The 21,165-nt window shown below is 34.1% G+C and overlaps 1 protein-coding gene across 1 annotated transcript in view; it reads right to left on the reverse strand.

Moving 5' to 3' along the window:
• VPS13B (vacuolar protein sorting 13 homolog B) overlaps window positions 1–21,165 on the reverse strand; it is a 714,607-nt gene that overhangs the window by 353,962 nt on the left and 339,480 nt on the right. Inside the window, exons 24-25 of the mRNA XM_090283521.1 lie at window positions 19,374–19,594; window positions 4,244–4,447 (exon numbers count right to left, since the gene is read on the reverse strand). Coding sequence (XP_090139647.1) covers window positions 4,244–4,447; window positions 19,374–19,594 — 425 coding nt within the window. The remainder of the gene's footprint in view (window positions 1–4,243; window positions 4,448–19,373; window positions 19,595–21,165) is intronic.

A 21,165-nucleotide genomic window follows, 5' to 3' on the forward strand; every position in this document is an offset into this window, starting at 1 on the left:
ACCAGCCTCCCTCACTCCAACTCCTGCTCATAACACACACCATAGGGACTAGAAGTAGCTAAAAATGACTTAGCAAACTGGCATAAAAAAAGGGATTGAGGAAATAACTAGAAAGAAGATATGGAGAGCTACTGAGTGATGGTGGGGACAAAGAGGGAGACAGAAAAGGAAGTGGTTCAAAGACATGAAGAAAATGAAATAGACAACACTGAATAGTTGAGTCGTCAATTCTTATGCCTCACGTGACTTTCATATTCTTCGAAACCTATTAGGGGTTAAACAATGATATAATTTCAATTTAACTCTTCATTTTCTTCTTAATCCTGGCTGCTGAATAAAGAGGCTCTGACACATTAAATAAATGATTTCCCACCGTAGTTCTATGCTGTTATAACACTATTTTGTTATAATGGAGGGGGAATATAAGTATAAAACAATTTAAATGTAACAATTTTACTTAAATTTATCAATACTCTGTTATTGGGGTAATAATAAAAATACTAAGAATATTAATCAAAGTAGAGTTCTGAACTTCCTAAGAGTTTTAAGACACCATCGGATGTGTCACAACTATGCTGAGACATGATTTCTCTCAGCTCTATGGAAACGCCTGTTTCTCTCAGCTCTTGGGAGACGCCTGGTGTGAATGAAGCTTTTAATGATAGAACTTTTTCTGATTACTCCAGATACAAATATCACTTTCTGCATATGAAAACAACATGAAAACCACAGGAAAGTACAACTATAACTAGTCACAAAATGTATACTGTATAGGTCTGTTACTTATATAATGGTGTTGCTCACAGAATGTCTTCTCATAATCAAAAGATTAAGACATAATTATCAAGAGGAGCAAAGGGATGCTAGAGCTTTCCAGGAATGTCATGTCCAAATGGTCATAAAGGCTTTTGAATGGACTAAAACAAAACATATATATATATATACTCTCTCCCTATTATTCTTTCCAGCCCCATTCATTATCTTCTCCAATAAGAGAACAAGGTTTTATTTCCATTTCCATTCAGTAAATAATACATTTAAATAGTCAGGCAAATTAATCAAAATTACAAAAATATTTTAAATGCAGATTCAAAGTATCACAGTAACACACCTACAATGTTGGAACTCAAAAGGAATGGAAATTACAAAGGTCATTTACACTATTCTAAAAAACAGTATAAACACAGGAAAATGAGAAAATGAAGCTTGGGCACAACTTTTGAATTCAGGATGTATTAAACAACAGATTAAGTCACAGATAAAACATTTACACACATAGAAGAAAACAAAGACTATATTTTCTGATGTCATCACTTGCTGGCTACTTCTCAAAGAAGTTAAATTTAAACTCAGATGCATACATAGTTAAATTTGATCTCCACATAAATATTTTCTCGAGGGCAAGAAGAGAAACATGAAGTATTCAATACATTAATACTGCCTTCAAGTTGTAAAGTTAGATCAAAGCCTTAACATTGATCATCATTTCCCAACTGTCTTCACAAAAATCTTCCTCCCCTTTGTGGAAAACAAACCAGCTGACATACTGTAAGATATTTCTCAGGAAATAAGCTTTCCACATGACTGTAGGTTTCCAATCCATATTGGACTACTTACTAGTAATCACCTCTTTTCTTGACCTCACTATGTAAACAAGAGAAGATGGTACATTTTGAAAATATTTGCTACCTCTCCCCATAACTCAGTTACCTTCTGTAAGCTGCTTTATATAGTCTTTCTTGAAAATTAAGAAATGAATTTTTTGCGTTCAGATTCTTTCGCTTTCAGATCTTTTCACACAGGTCACATTAAATCTATAGCTAACACAAAACTAGCAAGTCCACTAGGAGCACTTTCATTATGTATCTTTATGACCTAATTTTTTTAAAGTCATCAATATTCTTATTTTAAATTAATTACGGCCATGTAAAGAATTTATTAATAAAATCAGAATTTTTTTTAGTGACTTAGAAAATAACTCTCTTTGTTAATCTCTCCCTTTCTTAATTTCTTCACTTGGGCTAATGAAGATACCATTCTTTAAGTCTATTATATTTATTATATACCTACTAAACAAAAATTGTTACTAAACAAAAAAATATCTTAAACATTTTTGAAGATCCATCTCAAATGTTACTTCCTCAGCAAAATACCCAACAATCCAGAGAATGAATGTGTTAGTCATTCCTCTGTAACTCCAGGGCATTTGGTCTCTATTATGCCTCATATCAGGACGATCATGTCCTTCTGTGGAAGATGGCCACTGCACAATTCCAGACAGGACCATTCACTTTGAGTGAATGGTGGCCCTAGATATATGACCGAAAGGAATGACCATTCCATATAAATCCTGTCTTTTCTGGACTTGGAATGTTTTTTTACATGGTTCTTTCCAAAAGACCACTCCCCAAATAGTTAGTCATGCTCATCTTGACATCCCAGTGAATACAATACTCAGTGAAAGTTGTTTAATGGAACTCTCCTTTCTGCCATTGAAATGTCCCTGAGATTTAACTTCATTTATCAATTTCACTTTTACTATCCTTGTCTAGCAATTTATCATCTCAAGCTTTGATTACTCTACCAAAGTATTCACAAAATGTATTCTATGCATTGTTAATGAGCAGGCTATGACAAAAGGGTCTGTGATCAAATATGTTTGGAAACTACAGCATTCAATAAAGTTAAATAGTTCTTACTATAGGAGTTTTTGCATCCTATCAACACTCGGAATCTCCAAGAAAGAACTCACTGCTTTTACCCTAGAACGGATATACCCCCTTGACTTCATAAGGGCACATTTCTAGATTCTACACCTATTCCTCGGGGGGTGGGGGGGTGTTCCACTATTTGAGTCATTGTGTTTAAGATTTGGAATGAGCAGCGATAAAGAAGTTGTTTGTGCAGGATTCAACTAGACCTATTACAACATGTGTTAAAGGCTCAAAGTAAGTTACAAAAAAAAAAGGGCCTTTTAACTGAGTTTTTTGCCTTTAATAATTTATAAGAAAAAAGAAATTAGCACCCCTTTACTTGACTTTTTCCCATTCTGTATTTTGCCAAAACCTTTGTTTCTAGAGGAAATTATGCCTTTACACAAAAACAAAAACAACTTCTATATCCATCTATTTATAGTAGTTCTCAGAGGTAAAAGTTCAGGCCTCTTGGGAGTGTTTTAAAAATGTATTGGGGTGTTTTGTGTTGACTCAGTGATTGGGTCTCATTACTGGCATTGAAGGATTAGGAATTAGGAAATCAAGAGATCCTGTGATCAACAGGACAGTCCTGAAAAATGAAGACTATCACACAGATGTTCACATAACTAAAAATCTTGTTTATAAAATTTGGGCATAAAATTGAATTGTTTTAAATCTAAACACATTTTTTGGCATTTCTGCTTGATTTATTATACACTTAAGAGTTTCAGAAATACAACTATTGAAATGAAAGGAAGACTAAACTTTGTTTTATTTGTAACTTTACCAAGAGTTTGCCACTACTTCAGAAAACCACAGCACCAACAACACTTGTGGTATTTAACACGGACCTGTACAAGTATACTTTTAAAAGTTACATTCACAGTAATTACATGTACTTGACTATGTATGGCATTATGTTGTCTAATGTAGTTATACCAGAGTATTTACATATTGAAAATATATTATTGTATCTTAAATTACTTTCCGTATATTTCATATAAATATATTTGATATTATATGTATATGTAGATTATTTTTTATTTTCATTTCAGAATAGTAAAGAAGGCATTATAAAATATTTGTTATCAAAAAGAAGCACTGGCATGTTGGGTGAGTTTAGAATGTTAAAGTGAAAAGAAAGGCTTTTATGACCAGAAGAAAAAAGAGGACTTTGGGTCTAACAGAAATGAAAACCACTAATCTAAAGATAATAATAACACCAGGATTGAAGGGAGGGCAGAGAGGGTAGGGGAACCTCTAAGTTTCCATTCTCCTAAGGAAGCATACCTTTACTGTGCCTCAGTTTTTACCACTTCATAGCACCCCCACTGTCCTGAACTACCTCCCCACCTACTTAAATTGATGAAATACTTGGACCTAGAAGGAACAGTAAATACACAGCCACTCCTACCATATCTCCTCATGAGCCTTCTGAACCTGCCAGCTTCACAAAGACGAGGTTATCTTCATTCTCAATCCTGATACAAAATTCTGTGGTATATATCACCCTTCATTTGGTATCAGAATTTTTCAGAAACACTTACCTCAGTAGTAGTTCCAATGTCAGCAGATGGGCTGCACGTGCTGGTATCTGGAGGAGCTGTGCCTGCACTGCTTCTCACGGGAGAACTAGGAACAGGCCCCGCCACGGCCTCTGGGTAGGGCGAAGAAACACCGAGACTGCCTCTCTTCTGAATCTTATTCCACACTTTGTTGATGGTATCAGTTAGCTCATACAGGAGCTGCACCTGACAAAAGAAAAAAAAAAGGAAAACAAGTCTTTGTGAAAAATAAAACAAGTCCAGAAAACAAGAATATATGAAAAAATCTTTTTCAATCAATGTATCACTGATCATATTAAATCATGATCTATAATCTATGATATATAATTATTATATATTATCATGAATATTTTATCACACTATGATTCTGGTAAGAGCTACAGAGAAAAAGTCATATAAAATTTATAATTTAAAACATTTTATCATGATTTTAATTAGAAACAGCTGTAATGAATTTATTCACCCTTGAAATTTGCCACATTTGCAATATGATATTTTATAAGCAATTTAGCATTTTAGTAAGAAAATAAGGGTATTATGATATTAATGCTAATATAACAGATTATTCTGGAACAGTAGATTTCTTTTAATATATGAATAAAGCAAAGACAAAGAAATGCTTCTTAACAGAGGTCAGAATCAAAATTAGAAATCAAATATATCTTAGTAAAAAGATTACTTGGTGTTTTATCAAATAATTAACATTCTTATTTCTTAATGATTCCCACATTTAAATACTCTCTATTTCTCTTGGGAATATATCTGAAACTGGTTTTCTTGCCTAGCAAAAGAATGGTATAACATAGAATAATAAAAGGAAAATGTTACATATGAGACTTCCCTATAGATAAAAAAGAACATAAGCATCCACCCTATTATTCCTCTCGGATTTGTCATTCCAATATTCAGAGAAAAAAATGTTTAACTTGCACATTGTCTGACCAAGTTCTAAGATATTTACACAAGATTTCATAAATAAGCATTAATCATGGAATTTGTATGACAACATATTGCCATATACTGTATAAAACAAGCCCAGGGAAAAATGCAAACACGATATATAAGCAAATCCACAGCTGGATACCATATTCTCCTTGCCATTTTTTTTAAAAAAGGGAAATTCTTATATTTATAAAATGCTTCAGCCCCAGGACATATCCAGATGACAAAGCTGACTTCCTATGGGGGCAGAACAGATGCATAAAACAATGCTGTCAATCCTTATTTGATATAAAACAGTACTGAATTACAGTTTTCTCCTGCTTTTTGTGTGATGAAGTCTCAAATCTCAGGTTATAGCTCTATTTGTTAAAAAATAATCTAATGGCTAGAAATCTTACAAAAAACCTCTTACAAAAATTTTAGTTCAAATTTTTTGTCCTTCATAATCATGAATAAGTTCTTTCTACAAAGAAACAATGTTGTTGAAAACAAAATTTTAAAAAATGATTATTCTGCTTCTTCTTAAACAATTAGAACTGACAAATAAGGAAAGCATAAAGAAAACAGGTTCTAAAACACTTCTAAGGGCATAAGGTTTACTTACTTAAGGGACTGATGCTGCCTTTTTGTCACTACTTCTGATTTTAACTGTTACCATTAAATAATTGCATATGAATGTCACCAAGTACACTGTGTATTTAACGTGCCAAGCAAACTCAGACATAAACTTTAAATGTACTTTTATTTTCAAAGGAAAGAGTTGCTATCAGAGAATGGAAACTTTCCAAAATCAGAGGTTTATAAAAATATATAAGGATAAATGTTTAACTCACATCTGTTAAACTGTACTAAAAACTATGCCAATTAAAGCCACAATGAGCTACTGCCACCCATATATTAAAATGTCTACAATTTAAAAGTCTAACCATACCAAGTACTGGCAAGAATACGGAGCAACTGCAACTCTCATTTACTGTTGATGGGAATGCAAAATATAGAATATAGTTTGACAGTTTCTGATAAAGACAAATACCCACCGTATGATCCAGCAATTTTACTCTGAAGTGTTTCTCCAAGAAAAATAAAAACTCTGCCTACACAAAGACCTGGATACAAATATTCATATCTACTTATTTATAATAGTCCAAAACTGGGGGGAAAAATCTCAAATGTTCATCAATAAACAATGTGTGTGTAGTATATCCACACAACAGAATGATACTTAGCAATGAAAAGAAAGAAACCATGGGTTTATACAAAAACCTAAATCCGAAATAATTATGCTGAAAAAAAGCAGACAGACAAAAAAGAGAGAGAATGAAAGAATATAACTGCATGATTCTATTTACGTAGAATTCAAGCAATTGAAAAATATCCAACAGAATCAGTGGCGGCATGAGATGGGGCAAAGTGAAAGGGAGGACTACTATGGGGCACAAAGACACTTTAGAGGGTGACTGAACTTGGATTGTCTTGATTGTGGAGATCATTGCATGGCGTACTTATGTCAAACCTTATCAAATTTGATAAAGTTGTGTATTTTATTATATTTAAGTACACGCCAATAAAACTTTTAAAAAAATCTCTTAAATGCGAGCACCATGAGTTTTATATAAGATTATGTATGAAAATAATTGAATATCAATAATATTTTGAGTATCAAAAAGGGAATGAATATAAAAGATGTAACATTTTTACTGTTTAAAAATTAAATTCACATACAGTTTCCCATTTCATTTATGACCATTCAGAAAGGAGATTTAATTGGAGTGGAGAGGCTGAGATAAGCCTCAAAGAGATATATTCCAAAAGAACAGACAGCATTTAGGCAGGTATAGAAAATCATTGCAGACAAAAGAATAGTAAAAGCAAAAGCTAAGAGAAGCAAATGATCAACACATGATGCAGGAGCAAGGGAAGTTCTATTCACTTAGGAAGAACTTGTACAGAGTATTAGTAGACACAGTCCAACAGACGAGTTGTCATAAAGGTAGAGAGGAAAAAGAAAAACCATGGATACACAATGTCAGTGTAAACCAAAGAGGAATGCAATTTCAATAAGCAATTGCTGATCTGTTTTGAACAGTGCAAAGATCTTTAAGTGAATACAAAATGAAAAAGGCTGTTTCATTTGGCAGGTAGGTTGTTACTAATTACTGAAACTCAGTTTCAAAAGAAAACACTTTTTGCCAAAAAATACCTTTTCATTAGAGCATTACACATACGCATTATACTTACCCATATCTAATTTCGTTTAAAATATAATCATGAAAATCAGGGGCTCAGAGAAATTACAAATGAGTAAGTGGTTCAAGAATATAAATCCATTTTTTTCTGAATTCAGTGACTGTGTTCTTAGACAGTAATGCCAAATTCCACTGCCTCGGTAAAAACTCAACATAGCTTACAGCAATAAAACTATGAATAAATCGACAGAAAAGGTGAATAAAACCCATTCTTTATCTAGTTCTGCATGCTTAAAACCCCCCAAAATGTAAAGATATCTTTGTTCCTAGGAATGCCTTACAGGAAGAATTGAAATTTTATTAAAGAGAGTATTCTATAGGCTCATTTAATTTTAGAATGAACACAATTTTTAGTCTGAGAGACTAGTGTCTAAAGAGATTAAAGGGAATTGGATAACTTTGATAACACAATTAAGATGAATTGACGAAAATCATTCCTACAGAAAAAAAAAAACTGAATATTCAACCAGGTTAAATATTTATTGAGTCCAAGGCTCTTAAGTGGCAATGGGTTCTAAGAACTGACACAGTAGTTTAGGTCTCTGTAGCTGATATAAAGAACTACAACTATGTCTGACATAATGAATTTTCCCCAGGCTTGTCCTACATATAGAGCCAGCACTATATTATATAGTACAGAAATTACTTGAACCAAATTAATTAACTTATGATGGCACTCTAACAGATAAATAGAAAAAATCATATGTAACACTTAAGTGGGAGTTATTTCTCCAAAATGGAATCAAGAAGCCTTTTACAATGACTACAATCTGAAGTTCACAAAGCTCTGATAATATATGCAAAGGCTACTACTGTTGGGTATTTACATTGTTGGGTAAAAGGCTTACAGTTTTTATCAGATTCTCAAAAAAGTCCAGGACACAAAAAACACATGAAGTACTTTCCTTCACAAAAACACACAAAACAAAAACAGATGGGATTAATAAGCAACCATTCATGAGAAGTTTATTTTGAGTCATTAATCTTAAAAGAAAAAAATAGAAACAGTGAAAGAAACTTAGGATCCTATATACATGTGGATGTCTGTATTTTATGGGCTCACAATACTCATTTTGCAAGGAAGGACACATAGATAGTAAAGAGACACAGCTATATTTCACAAAGAAAGATTAAACATTTTTGGCAAAACATTCTATAAAGTTTAAAGGCAAATAACTGCATTGTATACACAGGGTTTGTATTTCTAGAGTACAAGGGAAGCTCTTCAAACTGCTAAAAAATTTAAAAGAAAAATTGGGTAAATGATAAGAATTGTCAATTCATAAAAGAGAAAATTTACTGGCCAATAAACATTTAAAAACTGCTCAATCATATCAGTAATAAGGAAAATACAAATTAATGTAAATATGAATTGTCAACTCACAAAAAGGCAAACTCAATGGCTAAGAAACATTTGAAAAGATGCTCAAACATCTGGTTTCATTTCCTTTCAGATGAAGAACTTCCTTTAGGATTTCTCATAGTTCAGTTCTATTAGTGATAGATTCATTTGTGAAAATTGAAAATGTCTTTATTTAGTCTTCATTCATAAATATTACATTTTATTTAAAATTCTGGGTTAAAAGGCTTTTAAAAGTTTTTTCATAATTTAAAAATGTTGCTCTTCTGACCTCTAGTTTCTTAGAAGTAAGCTAAAAGTCCAATCTTGGTTCTCTTGTATGTAATGAATCATTTTTCTCATGATACTTTCAAGATTTGCTCTTTATCGGTGGCTTTCAACAGTTAGATTATGATGTGTGTAGGCATTGCCTTCTTCATGTTTATCTTATTCATCTTTGTTTCCTTCATTTCTGGCTTATATGTAGTACTCAATAAATATCTGATGAATTCACTTGGGGGGAAAAAAAATCAAGTCATTATAATATTGACAGAATCTGGAGGGGAGTCTGGAAGCATATGCCACAGTGACTCCTTACAAGGAGGAGGTTTATTTGGAGTCTCATGTTTTACCATTAAAATTTGGGTTAATCTGGCACACCAGGATACAAAAAAGTATTAACTCCTTACCACATATTTGAGTACATTGTTCTTCAAAGTGCTATACTCTTTTGTGGCTTCCAATTCTTTCAGGAATACCACTAGATTCAAGAGGATCTCAAATTTTACATCAGAATCAATCTAAACTAACAACATGGCATTCATATAGCATATGAGGATTTCCAAAATTTTTTTCATAAATATCAAACTTAAACTTCCCAAAATCTTGTGATCAATTTTGGTTATAGCAGCTGGTAACAATTTAATAGTAGTTGGTTTATGAGGAATTATCAAGAAGATAAAGTAAAATTAAGTGAACAGATTAAAAGAATCATTACACTTTGAGTGGAAGTGATTCTCAGGGCATGAGGTTCATTATTGGTATTTGGAGAGCAGCAGCAAGGAAGCCCTGGGAGGCAGGTGACGGGAAAAAGCGATGAAAGGATGGAGGAGACATGAACAAATACCAGGCCTAACATAAGCTCTATCTATGTGATGACTTTGCTTAAAACTGGTTTATATATTTAAACAACAATTTCTGAGCTTAGTTCCAAACAAGATAAATATCTAAAGAAGATATCCTCGAGCTCTAGTTTTGAGCCAAGTATTACATTTAATATGATTCCATACAAATTACAATATTAAGTATCTCAAAAGTAAGAGAAAAATACTTTAAGATTAATAATAGTAGAATTCCAGGCTAAAATAATAATGGTAACAGAATTTATTTTCAGCTGGGATGGCTATGGATAACCACGTACAGTAGGATAATCTTTCCAAGGCTATAATGACCTTTCATATATCCCTAATTATAAAAGCTCTGGGAGACAGCTCCAAGTTGATCATATAGGAATTAAGCTACTACTACATATAAACTATGAATAATTTTTTCCTATATCTCCAAAAGGTCCTTCATATCCCTTTATAATCTGTCCTTCCTATTACTTCCTCCTTCTTTCCTCTCTGTGCCCTGCCTCCAGACAACAATGAACCTTGCTCTCTGTCACAACGCAAGAGTTTGCATATTCTGTTAGAGCTAGAGACTGACATGTTGCCTACCCTGTGGACTGACACAGGTGGCAGGCCTTGCAAAACAGGCTTTGGCCTGTGGTCACTGTGTTCTCAGGAACTGTGGCCTGCAGTCACACAGGCTCTGAGTCACCACCTGTGCTGAAACAAAGAGGGTCTGCATCACTGACCATGCACCTGATCACAAGGTTCCCTGTTAACAGAGGCGACTAAGGCATAGTTGTCAGCATCCTGCTGAGGACTAGTTACACCCCCACTGCCCCTTCCCCTCTCCCTTGATCATTTCCCCAGAAACACGGACCGGAAGTCTCCTGACAGCCATCCCTAATCAGGGGACATTGTTCCCTCACAAATACCTATTCCCTGGACTCTGGAGCTGACCAGTGGGGTAACTCATCCCCCTGAGGGTCTGCTCCATGCCCTTAGAAGTCCCTGTGTCCCTTCGCTTGGTAACAGACTACAGCCCACCTGCTTGAATATCCCCTCAATAAAGGCTTCTTCCTGGCACAAACCTAACACTAACATTTATACAAATGGAATTATTCAGTAAGTACTCTTTTTGATCTGGCTTCCTTCACTCAGCATGATTGTGATACTCACCTAAGATGGTGCATTTTATCAATAATTCAGTCTTTTTATGCATGAGTAGTATTAGATTGTATGTATAAGCCATATTTTAATTATTCACCTATTGATGAATATTTGGGTTGTGTTCAATTTTGGGCTACACAAACGAAGATGCTAAGTACATCTATGTGGACAAATATTTTTGTTTCTCTGAAAAAATACTTAGGGAGAAATAGCTGGATCCTTTGCTAAGTGCATGCCCCACTCCCAGAAATTTCTGAGTTGTTTCCAAAGTTGTTATAATTTTTTTATTGCTACCAGCTGCAAGATGATAAAAGAGTTCAAGTTGGTCTGCAATACTTAGTCTTTTTTTCTTTTAGCCAATCTAATAGGTGTATACAAGTTTTGTTTTTCCCTGATGAATAGTTATGTTGTGCCTCTTTTCATTTCCTTACTGACCAGTGGTCTACCTTACGTGGTGAATGTCTATTCAAATCTCTTCCCCATTACTTTGTCTTTGTAATATTTTATTTACTGTTCTTTGCCTCAACTTACTGAGTAGAAAAGATTCTTTAAATATTCTGGATAACAGTTAGATAAATGTGTTACAATTACTTTCTCCAAGTGTGCTTTCTGCTATCTTAATATGTCTTTCAGCCCAGTCTGGTATGGCTCATGCACTGAGCATTGGCCTATGAACCAAAGGGTCACAGATTCGATTCCCAGTCAGGGCACATGCCTGGGTTGCAACCAAGTGCCCAGTTAGGGGTGCACAAGAGGCAACCACACATTGTTGTTTCTCACCCTCTTTTTCTCCTTCCCTTCCCCTCTCTAAAGATAAATAAATAAAGTCCTTTTAAAAAATATGTATTCCAAAGAGAAAATGTTTTTAAACATGATTATGTCCAATATTTTTTCATCTTCTAACCTATGAACTTGTATATCTCACCAGTAATACATTGTGGTTTCAGGGCAGAGATGTTTGACATCTCTGTTAGAATTATTTATTCATGTTTCTCGGCACCAGTGTAAATGCAACTGATCTCATTCCAATTTCCAATTGTTTGCTACTAGTACATAAAAATATGTTTGATTTTTATACATTAACTTTGTCTCCAGCAACACTGATAAATGTGTTTATTAGTTTTAGTAATAATCTCTTAGAGTCCTCTAGGATTTTCTATAAAATAGAGGGTTGAGCAAAATTAGGTTTATAGTTGTTTGTATGGAATATAATATAATAATTAATAAATAATAACACAAGAATAAACTGTTTGCACACTTACAACTGTAAACCTACTTTTCGCCCACCCTATATTTAATCATATGCTTGGTTCATTGCAATGGTTATGAGATCCGGTATGATGCAGAACAGCTGGTGAAAGCAGCCATTCTGGGCATTTTCCTGTTCACACTGGGAAACAATTCAGTATTTTACCATTAAATATGATATAGGCTTTCTCATATATTTCCTTCATAAGTTTGAAAAAGTCCTCCAATACTTGTAATTTACTGAGTTTTTATCACTAATGAGTGTTAAATTTTATCAAATGTTTTACATGCATCTACTGAGGTTATTATATAATATTTCTCCATTTATTAATATGACGGGTTGGTTGATTGACAAATACTGAACTTGCCTTTCTAAGATAAATCCTACTTGGTCTTTATGTATTATCTTTTAAATATATTATTATATTAATTTGCTTATATTTTGTTAAGAATTTTACATCTATATATAAGGGGGAAACTGATTTCTAATACCTTCTTTTCTAAAGTCTTTTTCAGGATTTTGTAACAGGGTTACGGTGGCTTCATAAAACATGTTGGGCAGAAATCCTTCATTCTTTACATCTGGGAAAAATACTGGTAAAAATTTCTATCATTTTTTTCTTGCTTATTGACAGAATTTAGGATTTGGGCATGAAGATATCTTTATGGGAAAATGTTTGGTATCATATTCAATATCTTTTAAAAGATATACAAAAGTATTCAGATTTTTTATTGCTTTTTATATCAGTTTTGTTCACTTCTTTTTAATAAAATTTTTTATTTCATCTAAATTGTTGTATTTGTTGGCATAGAGTTGTTCATTAGTCTCTTATTATGCTTTTAATGTCTGTAAGATCTGTGGTGATAACCTCCCCCTTCATTCCTGATATCGGTGGTCTGTAGTCTCTCTCTCTCTCTCTCTCTCTCTCTCTCTCTCTCTCTCTCTCTTTACTGTTCTAGTCACTTCTGCTCTTTTTATTTTCTTTCTTTTACTTGCTTTGGGTTTACCTTCTTTATTTCTTGGCTTCCTAAACTGGAACCTTAAGTAGATAATATAAGCTCTTCCTTCCTTTTCATATAAATATTTAAAATTATGTTTCCCTGAAAACACTGCTTTAGCTATATTCACTTTGCAATTGTCATTCAAATAAAATATTCTCTAATTTCCAAGTGATTTTTGTCTTTGATTCAAGTTATTTAAAAACATACTCTTTAATATCCAGATAATTTATTATTGATTTCGAATATAATTTGACAGTGGTTAGATAATATATTAATCCTGACCTTCTTAAACATAATGAAACCATACTGTACACCTGAAAAAAATGTGCACTTCACAGTTGTTGAGTACAGTGTTCTGTAATCATCAATTAGATTAAGGTTAATTCATAGTATTTTCCATATTTTATGTATCTCCAATTATTCATTTATTTTAATCTAGTGATTTTATGAATTCTTAAGATGTTATATGAATTCCTAATATGACTGCAGTAGTATTTTTTTCATATCTTCTATATCTCCAATTATTTTTCATCTAGTAGTTTTAAAATAACTGAAAGAAATGTTATAAAAATTTCTTATTATTGCATATGGTCCTATATTTTTCCATTAATTCTGTCCCCTTTTTTTTATGTCCCTCTTTGCCTATTTATGTTTATTTCATTTGACATAAAATAAGCAAGTTAAGACTTCTTACACTGTTTGTAATAATATGTTTTTTCCAATACATTCATTTATATTGTTTCTTTATATTTCAAATGATTCTCTTCAGTAGTCTTGCCTTTTTCACACTCCATAAATCTTTGCTTTTTAATAGGGGTAGTTGGAATAAACTTTTTCTGTAAAGGGTCAGATAGTAAATATTATAAATCTCGTGAGCCATATTATTCTCTGCTGCTGCTACTTACACTGCTGCAGTTATAGCATGGTAGCAACCTTAGACAATATGCTAAAAAATGGGCAGCACCAAATTGGGCAGGCAGACCTTAGTGTCAAACTCCTGGTGTAAGCACTCCTAGTTAAGATCATTAACAGTTAATGTGTTTATTGATAAAACTGATTCAGCCTCCATGTTTTTTCCCCCCGTATCTATTTTCTATTTTTTATAACTCTGTTACCATTTCCAGACCTTAGATTTGAATTTTTTTATTTTTGCTAGACCCTTCCCCTTCTTACACCCCTTCTCTCCCTCCCCCCTTCCCCCTGGTCACTGTTGGTCTGCTAGATTTGAATTTTTTTAGTATTTCACTTAAATTAATCTATTGGCTTTGGCTTTGTTTATATTTTTGCATGTTTTCAGTAGTTATTATGGAAGATTAATATATATGTACCATCTTGACTGAGCCTACTTAATAGCCTGTGGAGTAACTGGGATATCAGTAGGACCCAAATCTTCAGTTTTGGGCCTGGCTAGCTATTTCAGTTTTATCTGAACTCCTACCTTGAGAAAACTAGGTTTTATAGAAGAAGTTATTGGGGGTTTGTCAGGCTTTTTTATTCTCTTCTTTAAAACAGTATAGTTTTTTAAACTTTTAAAAAAGTTTCCATCAGGATATATCCTCAAACTATTGCAGATGGGTGGCCCTCTCTCTGACTGCTGATCTAAGGTTGCCTGGGCTGACAGTCATCCTGTGAGCTAATTGTACAAATTTTCAGCCACTGGGTCTCAGGAAGGGTAGCAATTCTGATTTTACCTTTTGCCATCACTTCTACTTCATTAGTTTCTTTGTTTCTAAATATTAACAAACACCCTAGCTGGTTTGGCTCAGTGGATTGAGCGTCGGCCTGCGAGCTAAGTGTCGCTGGTTCGATCTTCCAGTCAGGGCACATCAGAGAAGGAAACTCTGACTCCAAAAAACCTCCGCTGCCTTGCGGCATACCTCTTCAGGGGAAAGGCTAAGGGAGTAAACCCCGACAGAAAATCCGGAGCCGGAGTCCCTAAGGCGGATTGACGTTGTAGTCAACACCGGCAACTCCTGCGGCGCACCTGAAGCCAAGCTGTATTGACTCCGTCTTTCCCTTGGATCCTTCAGCTGCGAAGAGAGGGGGGGTCTGGTGCATGGGCAACAGCAGACCCTCCATATCACCCTGCCCAGACTCTGTAGCTTCAGCTTCACTGGAGAGGACACTCCAGCGTCATCGCAAGATGTCGATTCAACACGGGAGGAGACAGATACCGTGTCACTCCCGAGTCGGACTGCACAGCCATTCTCGGAGGTGCAGATAGACTCTTAAGAAGCTACACCATCGTCTCTCGAGACGGACGGCTGCCGACGACGACGATATACACAAATGTGTATATACACGTACATATATATAAACTTTCAGTCTACTTAAGTTTATATTGTCCACTTAGAGTAATATTTATAAATTGGGCTATCAAATAGGTCCTTTTGGCCCATCATATCTTCCACTAACCTTAATGATTTTATTAGTGTAGATAGCTAGTTAGTTATTAATAAAGGAAGGGTGGAAATGGAATCTGACATTAAGTCTGATTAACTACAGAGCTGAATCACCAGTACGTCTGATTAAACTAGTAACTGTAGCATTCACAGGCTCCCCAGGGGTCAGCCACATCCTCCACTAAAGTGACTTAATCCGCAAACTGGCAGGAAGAATCAACTTTCCTATCTCCCCAAGGGACAACCGGCCCGGCAGTCAGGATTATCAAGGAGAGAGGTAACATAATGGGGAAATTCCTTTGCTGGGCACATGCACGGTAAAAGCCAAATAGCACAGCAAGGGTAAGCACATGCACAGTACAAGCTTTGCAGAGCTTTGGGGCCCACGCACTAGGAGCCAAAATGGCAACCATAAAGGAAAGGAGCCTGGACTAGGAAAATCCAGAAAGGGACTGGATAGGAGAGTGTCCAGCACAAGCTCATGAAGAATTAGGAAAAAGATTGGTTAGTTTGAAAGAAATCTTATCCCTTTTCAAACCCAAGGACACACAATCCAAGTTTAAGAGAGATATAATTAGAGGCTAACAAAGGCCTGAGACGTTCCTTCATGTGTTCAGGGGTTCCCACGCACCAGCAGGTAGCCGTCCGGGCACCATCAGGCCGATGGGGAAATGAGGCACAGAGAAGTTCTGCATATCTGGGTCTTGGCCCTTCTGGCCTGACGGGTGCCAGTGACGATCTGAGGCCCCAGAGCTGGACTTCTTCCTCAGTGAGATAGAGCTGAGCCCCTGGTTGTCGATGAGACATCAGGCACCTATGGGCATTCCTTTGTTTTCACTCCAATACACCTAACCACTATGCCCTAAGTCCACTATGTGTGGTTCCCCTAAATGCATTTCTTGCGAGTCAGTGGAAGAATCCTATTTCTGCCAGCAACAATGTGGCTGTCTTCTATACCACATCTATAAATACTGATAGCCCAGCAAATGTAATACACATTTATGAAGTTATTTATTATTTCTCTTGGTTTTCCTTTATTTCCAAAGATTCGAGTTTTCATCTGGTATCATTCTCCTTTACCTTGAAGAACATCCTTTACTATTTCTTGTTGAGCAGTGCTGCTGGTGACAAATTCTCTTAGTTTCCCTTAATGTACAGTGTCTTTATGTCACTTTAATTTCTGTGGGATATCTTCACTGACTTAACAGCACTTCAAGGATAGTGTTCCAATGTCTTCTGTCCTCTACAGTTTTTAATGAGAAATTTGTATTCATTCAAATTATTGTAAACCTACATATAATGTGTCTTCTTGTAGCTGCTTTCAAGATGTCTAAAGGATTTGTTTTTATTTTTTCAGCATTTTAATCACAACTTTTTCTTTGCCTTTATCCTCAAAGATAAACATTCTTAGAACTGGGTGAACTTCGTGAATATGTAAAAACTTATTTCTTTTTGCAAATTTGAGAATTTCATAAGTTTTCCGCAATTATTTGTTTTTTTTTTCCCCCTGCCCTGACTGTCTCCTTACCTTCCCAAACTCCAATTACACATTGGTAAAACATTTTGCCTCATAGTCACTGAGGCTTTGATCTTTTTCTAAATACCTTTTTTTTTAACTGTTTTTCAAAGTCAGTAATGTCTATGCTCCATGTTCAAGTTTAATGATTCTTTCTTCTGTCATATGCAAGCCACCTCTAAAGCCCATATGGCATAGTTTTGCTCTTTCAGGTATTGCATTTTCAATTCTGAAATTCCCTTCTTTTTATACTTTCCATTGAAAATTTTTATCTTTTTTCATTCAGTTTGGTTTCCTTACACCCCATGACAAAAATTAGGTGTAAGGAAAATGCTTTTAAGTTTTTTTTTCAATTCAATTATTTTAAAACAAATTGGATATATTCATTTATGTTGTTATATTATTGGATATATTCATTTATGGGGTGTTGTTGGCTTTTGTGATAAAGGATCAAAAAGGTTGTGAATCTGTCTCTCTACAACCTACTTGCTAGAGCTGCCATACAAAAGTATAATCAAAGTGGCTTAAAACAACATAAAGTCATTATTATCAGCAGATGATCATCCTCCCTCTGAGACTGAGTAGAATCCATTTCATTCTTCCTTGCTTCTGGCAGTAGCTGGAAATCCTTGTATTCTTTGGCTTGCAGGTGAATTAGTCCAATCTTTGCCTCCATTTTCACAAGGCACTCTTGCCCCACTGCATCTTCACGTTGACTCTCCTTTGTGTATGCCTACACCCAAATTTCCCATTCTTTCAGAACATCAGTCACATTAGATCAGGGCCTACCCTAATGACATCTTTGTTAACTTGATTACCTCTGTAATGAGCCCACTGACAGATGAGGTCACATACAGAAATACTGGGGCTTAGGAATTCAGTGTATATTTTGGGAGGTGCACAATTCAGCCCAGAACAATTTCCCTTCCTCTTGAGAATGTTTTTAAGCAAATAACAGCAATAGCATTCAGGAAAACAATCTATGAAAGGGTTAATTATTTCATAATTATTCTCTCATAACATTTTGGATCATAAGAGAATAACAATTATATGCATTTTTATAAGACTATTATTAACATATAGTAGTTCCAATATTTTCAACATACACAAATATAAAAATTAAACAAACTGTATAGTATGCAGTATAGGGAGAGAGATAGGGAAAAGAGAGAAATAAGAAAGATGGTATCAGTAAGGAGGTTCTTAAGATAGTCACAGCTGAACCCACTTTAAAAAGCATACTTTAAATACTGGCTTATAACCACTAATGCTGGGATAAACATAGATTGATTAATATTGACCTGTCAGATCCAAAAATATTCTAAAAAGTATTCTTCTAAAAATAAAATTTCATCCCTAGCCAGGTAGCTCAGTTTGTAGACTGTCATCCTGAGACGCCAAGATTGCGTGTTTGATCCCTGGTCAGGGCACATACAAGATTAACTAATGAATGAATAAATAAGTGAAACAAGAAATTAATATTGCTCCCTTTCTCCTCCCTCTCGCTTTCTCTTCCATTAAAATCAATAAGTAAAAATAAAAAAATTCAAATAGTACACAACATTGATAAACTGTATACTACAGTCTGTTTGAAGAAAAAAAAGCAAGTATTAAATTCTGTACAATTAATAATTTGAACAAACCGAGGTGATTCAAATGCATATTAAGTTGCAAAACTGTAGAATACAACATGTTTGGCCTACACCAACCAAAATGTTATGAGATTAACAAAATGCCTTTTTAAAATAGTAAGCAGTACTTTTAAAAAACATTACATGTTGAGCAAAAGAAGTTCTGAGTGATAATCTGATTGAAAATTATATTTGACCACTTCAACAGACTTCCAGTTGATGGTAAAGTAGTTCTTCAGTGTTTAAATATTTTACATCTGCAACTGATTTCATTACATCAGCCAAAAGATGCATTTACACTGCCACCATTACATTTTCAGAAGAGTTTAAATTACAAAACTTGAGAGAGCTTCAAAGCAATTCTTAATCTAGCTATTCTGATCTTGATGGCCTTGTTGAAAATAATTTAGGACACTTAATAGAAGAGAAACCTTGAAACAAAATGGAAAACAATTGTTCCTAAATCACATTATTTTAAATTTCCTTTCATAAATCAAATGTACCAACCTGAAGGTTTGAGCATTTTATCTCCAGTGACTCTAGGTCAACATGAAGACAGACAACAAATGAATGTCTTGTATCAGGTGCTGTAGCGAGTAGTTTTTGAGATGTAACTGCTAGAGTAGAGGTACAACCCATAGGATCCACAAGGCAAAGTGTCACTTGTTTTCCAAAAAGGGTATATACGCTGAAATGATGCAAGCTGATAGTCCAAGGAAAAGCATCACCTGATAAAGGGGACAGAAGAGGGTAGGGAAGCACACATACAACACTGTAGTTAATTGTCACTTGATAGTAAGCTATTGTCTAGATTTGAATTATAAAACATTTTATACAGCATCATTAAAAGTGAATAATATAGTATCCCACAGACTAATGTGCTAAACAATTTGCACGCTACATTATCTTCTAAATAGTTTCTATTGCTATTTCCTGTAACACACTACTATATCGATAATTACATAATTGTAAACATAGAGAAATAAAAATGAAGGAAATGAGACAGAATATAAACAGAGGTTCTAACTGTATTGTGCAACTGCACTACCTTAGAGATCACAGAGAATGTATTAGGAAAATGTAATAACCTTTGAATGGACTCAATGTGATCACAGATCTGGCTGTGGAATGAGAGAGGAAAAGGATAAACAATCTGCTATGGTCTGTTGGACAATGTGCACTAGAATCATGTAAATGCTTATTTAAAATACAGACTCCGGGTTTTTACTTCAACCTACTTAATCAGAATCTCTGGTGTTAAGACCCAAGATACATTTCGATACCTTCCTGTGGGGTTTTTCATGTATAATATTATTCTTAAATAAAATATACTTAATAAAAATATAAGCATTCGTAAAGTTCAGGATTAAAGGCAAAATTCTTTTTTTTTTATACTATTTTCTTATCAGAGAGTAATTCATTAATGTAAATTTGTGAAATAAAATCATTTTTATTGTGGTGATAAACTACTTTGTGAAATAATTTTATAAGTGTACTCAAATTAGAATATCTATAAACATTTGTTACTATAATGCCAATTTGATGGAAAATGTTTTTTATAACTTGTATTTTTTACTTTGTAATTCTACTACAACCTGTCAGCATAAACTGCATAATATAAACTTCTTTTTAAGTAGCTTGATTATTTTAAAATAAATGAAAATATTTATATACATTCTAATTAGAAAGACACTAGTACCCGATTAAAGATAGCTCAGAAAATATGTAAAAGAATTTAAAAAAAAGCCAGTCAGAATCTACCTTCTGCGCTACGACTCCCAATAATAAGTCCTATTAACACTGTAACATTTCCTTGAAGTCTTTTCCCCCCATAGTGTTGAACATCCACACAGAGAATTAGAACCAGGACCACATTATACTTTTAGTTTCACATTATTTTTCAGTATCCTCCCCCCAAAAAACTTAAGTGAATTACTAAGTGGATCACACTGTAAATGTATATATTAAAGTATTTTAAACATGCATTTGCATTATGAAAGGTGATACTCAATAAATGCTATGAGATAAATTCTCATAAATTTGAAAATTCTAAATGTCTTGACCAAATGTAATTTATAAAATTAAAATCAGAAACTTTGAACTTGAGACTTGGATAATAAATCTAGCTACATAGTAGTCTACAATAATTTGAATGGAAACAGTGAGAAATGCATAATAATATGTGGTCAGCACAGTGGTAATCTGCTGTTTCAAGACTTAAAATATTTTGCCCCAAAGAAAGAATGAAAAACTTTAAATCATCTGTAACTAATATTTAAATTATTTTAAAACCATACAA

This window comes from Furipterus horrens, unplaced genomic scaffold (assembly GCF_987537825.1).
Source record: "Furipterus horrens unplaced genomic scaffold, mFurHor1.1.pri manual_scaffold_7, whole genome shotgun sequence".
Taxonomy (NCBI): domain Eukaryota; kingdom Metazoa; phylum Chordata; class Mammalia; order Chiroptera; family Furipteridae; genus Furipterus; species Furipterus horrens.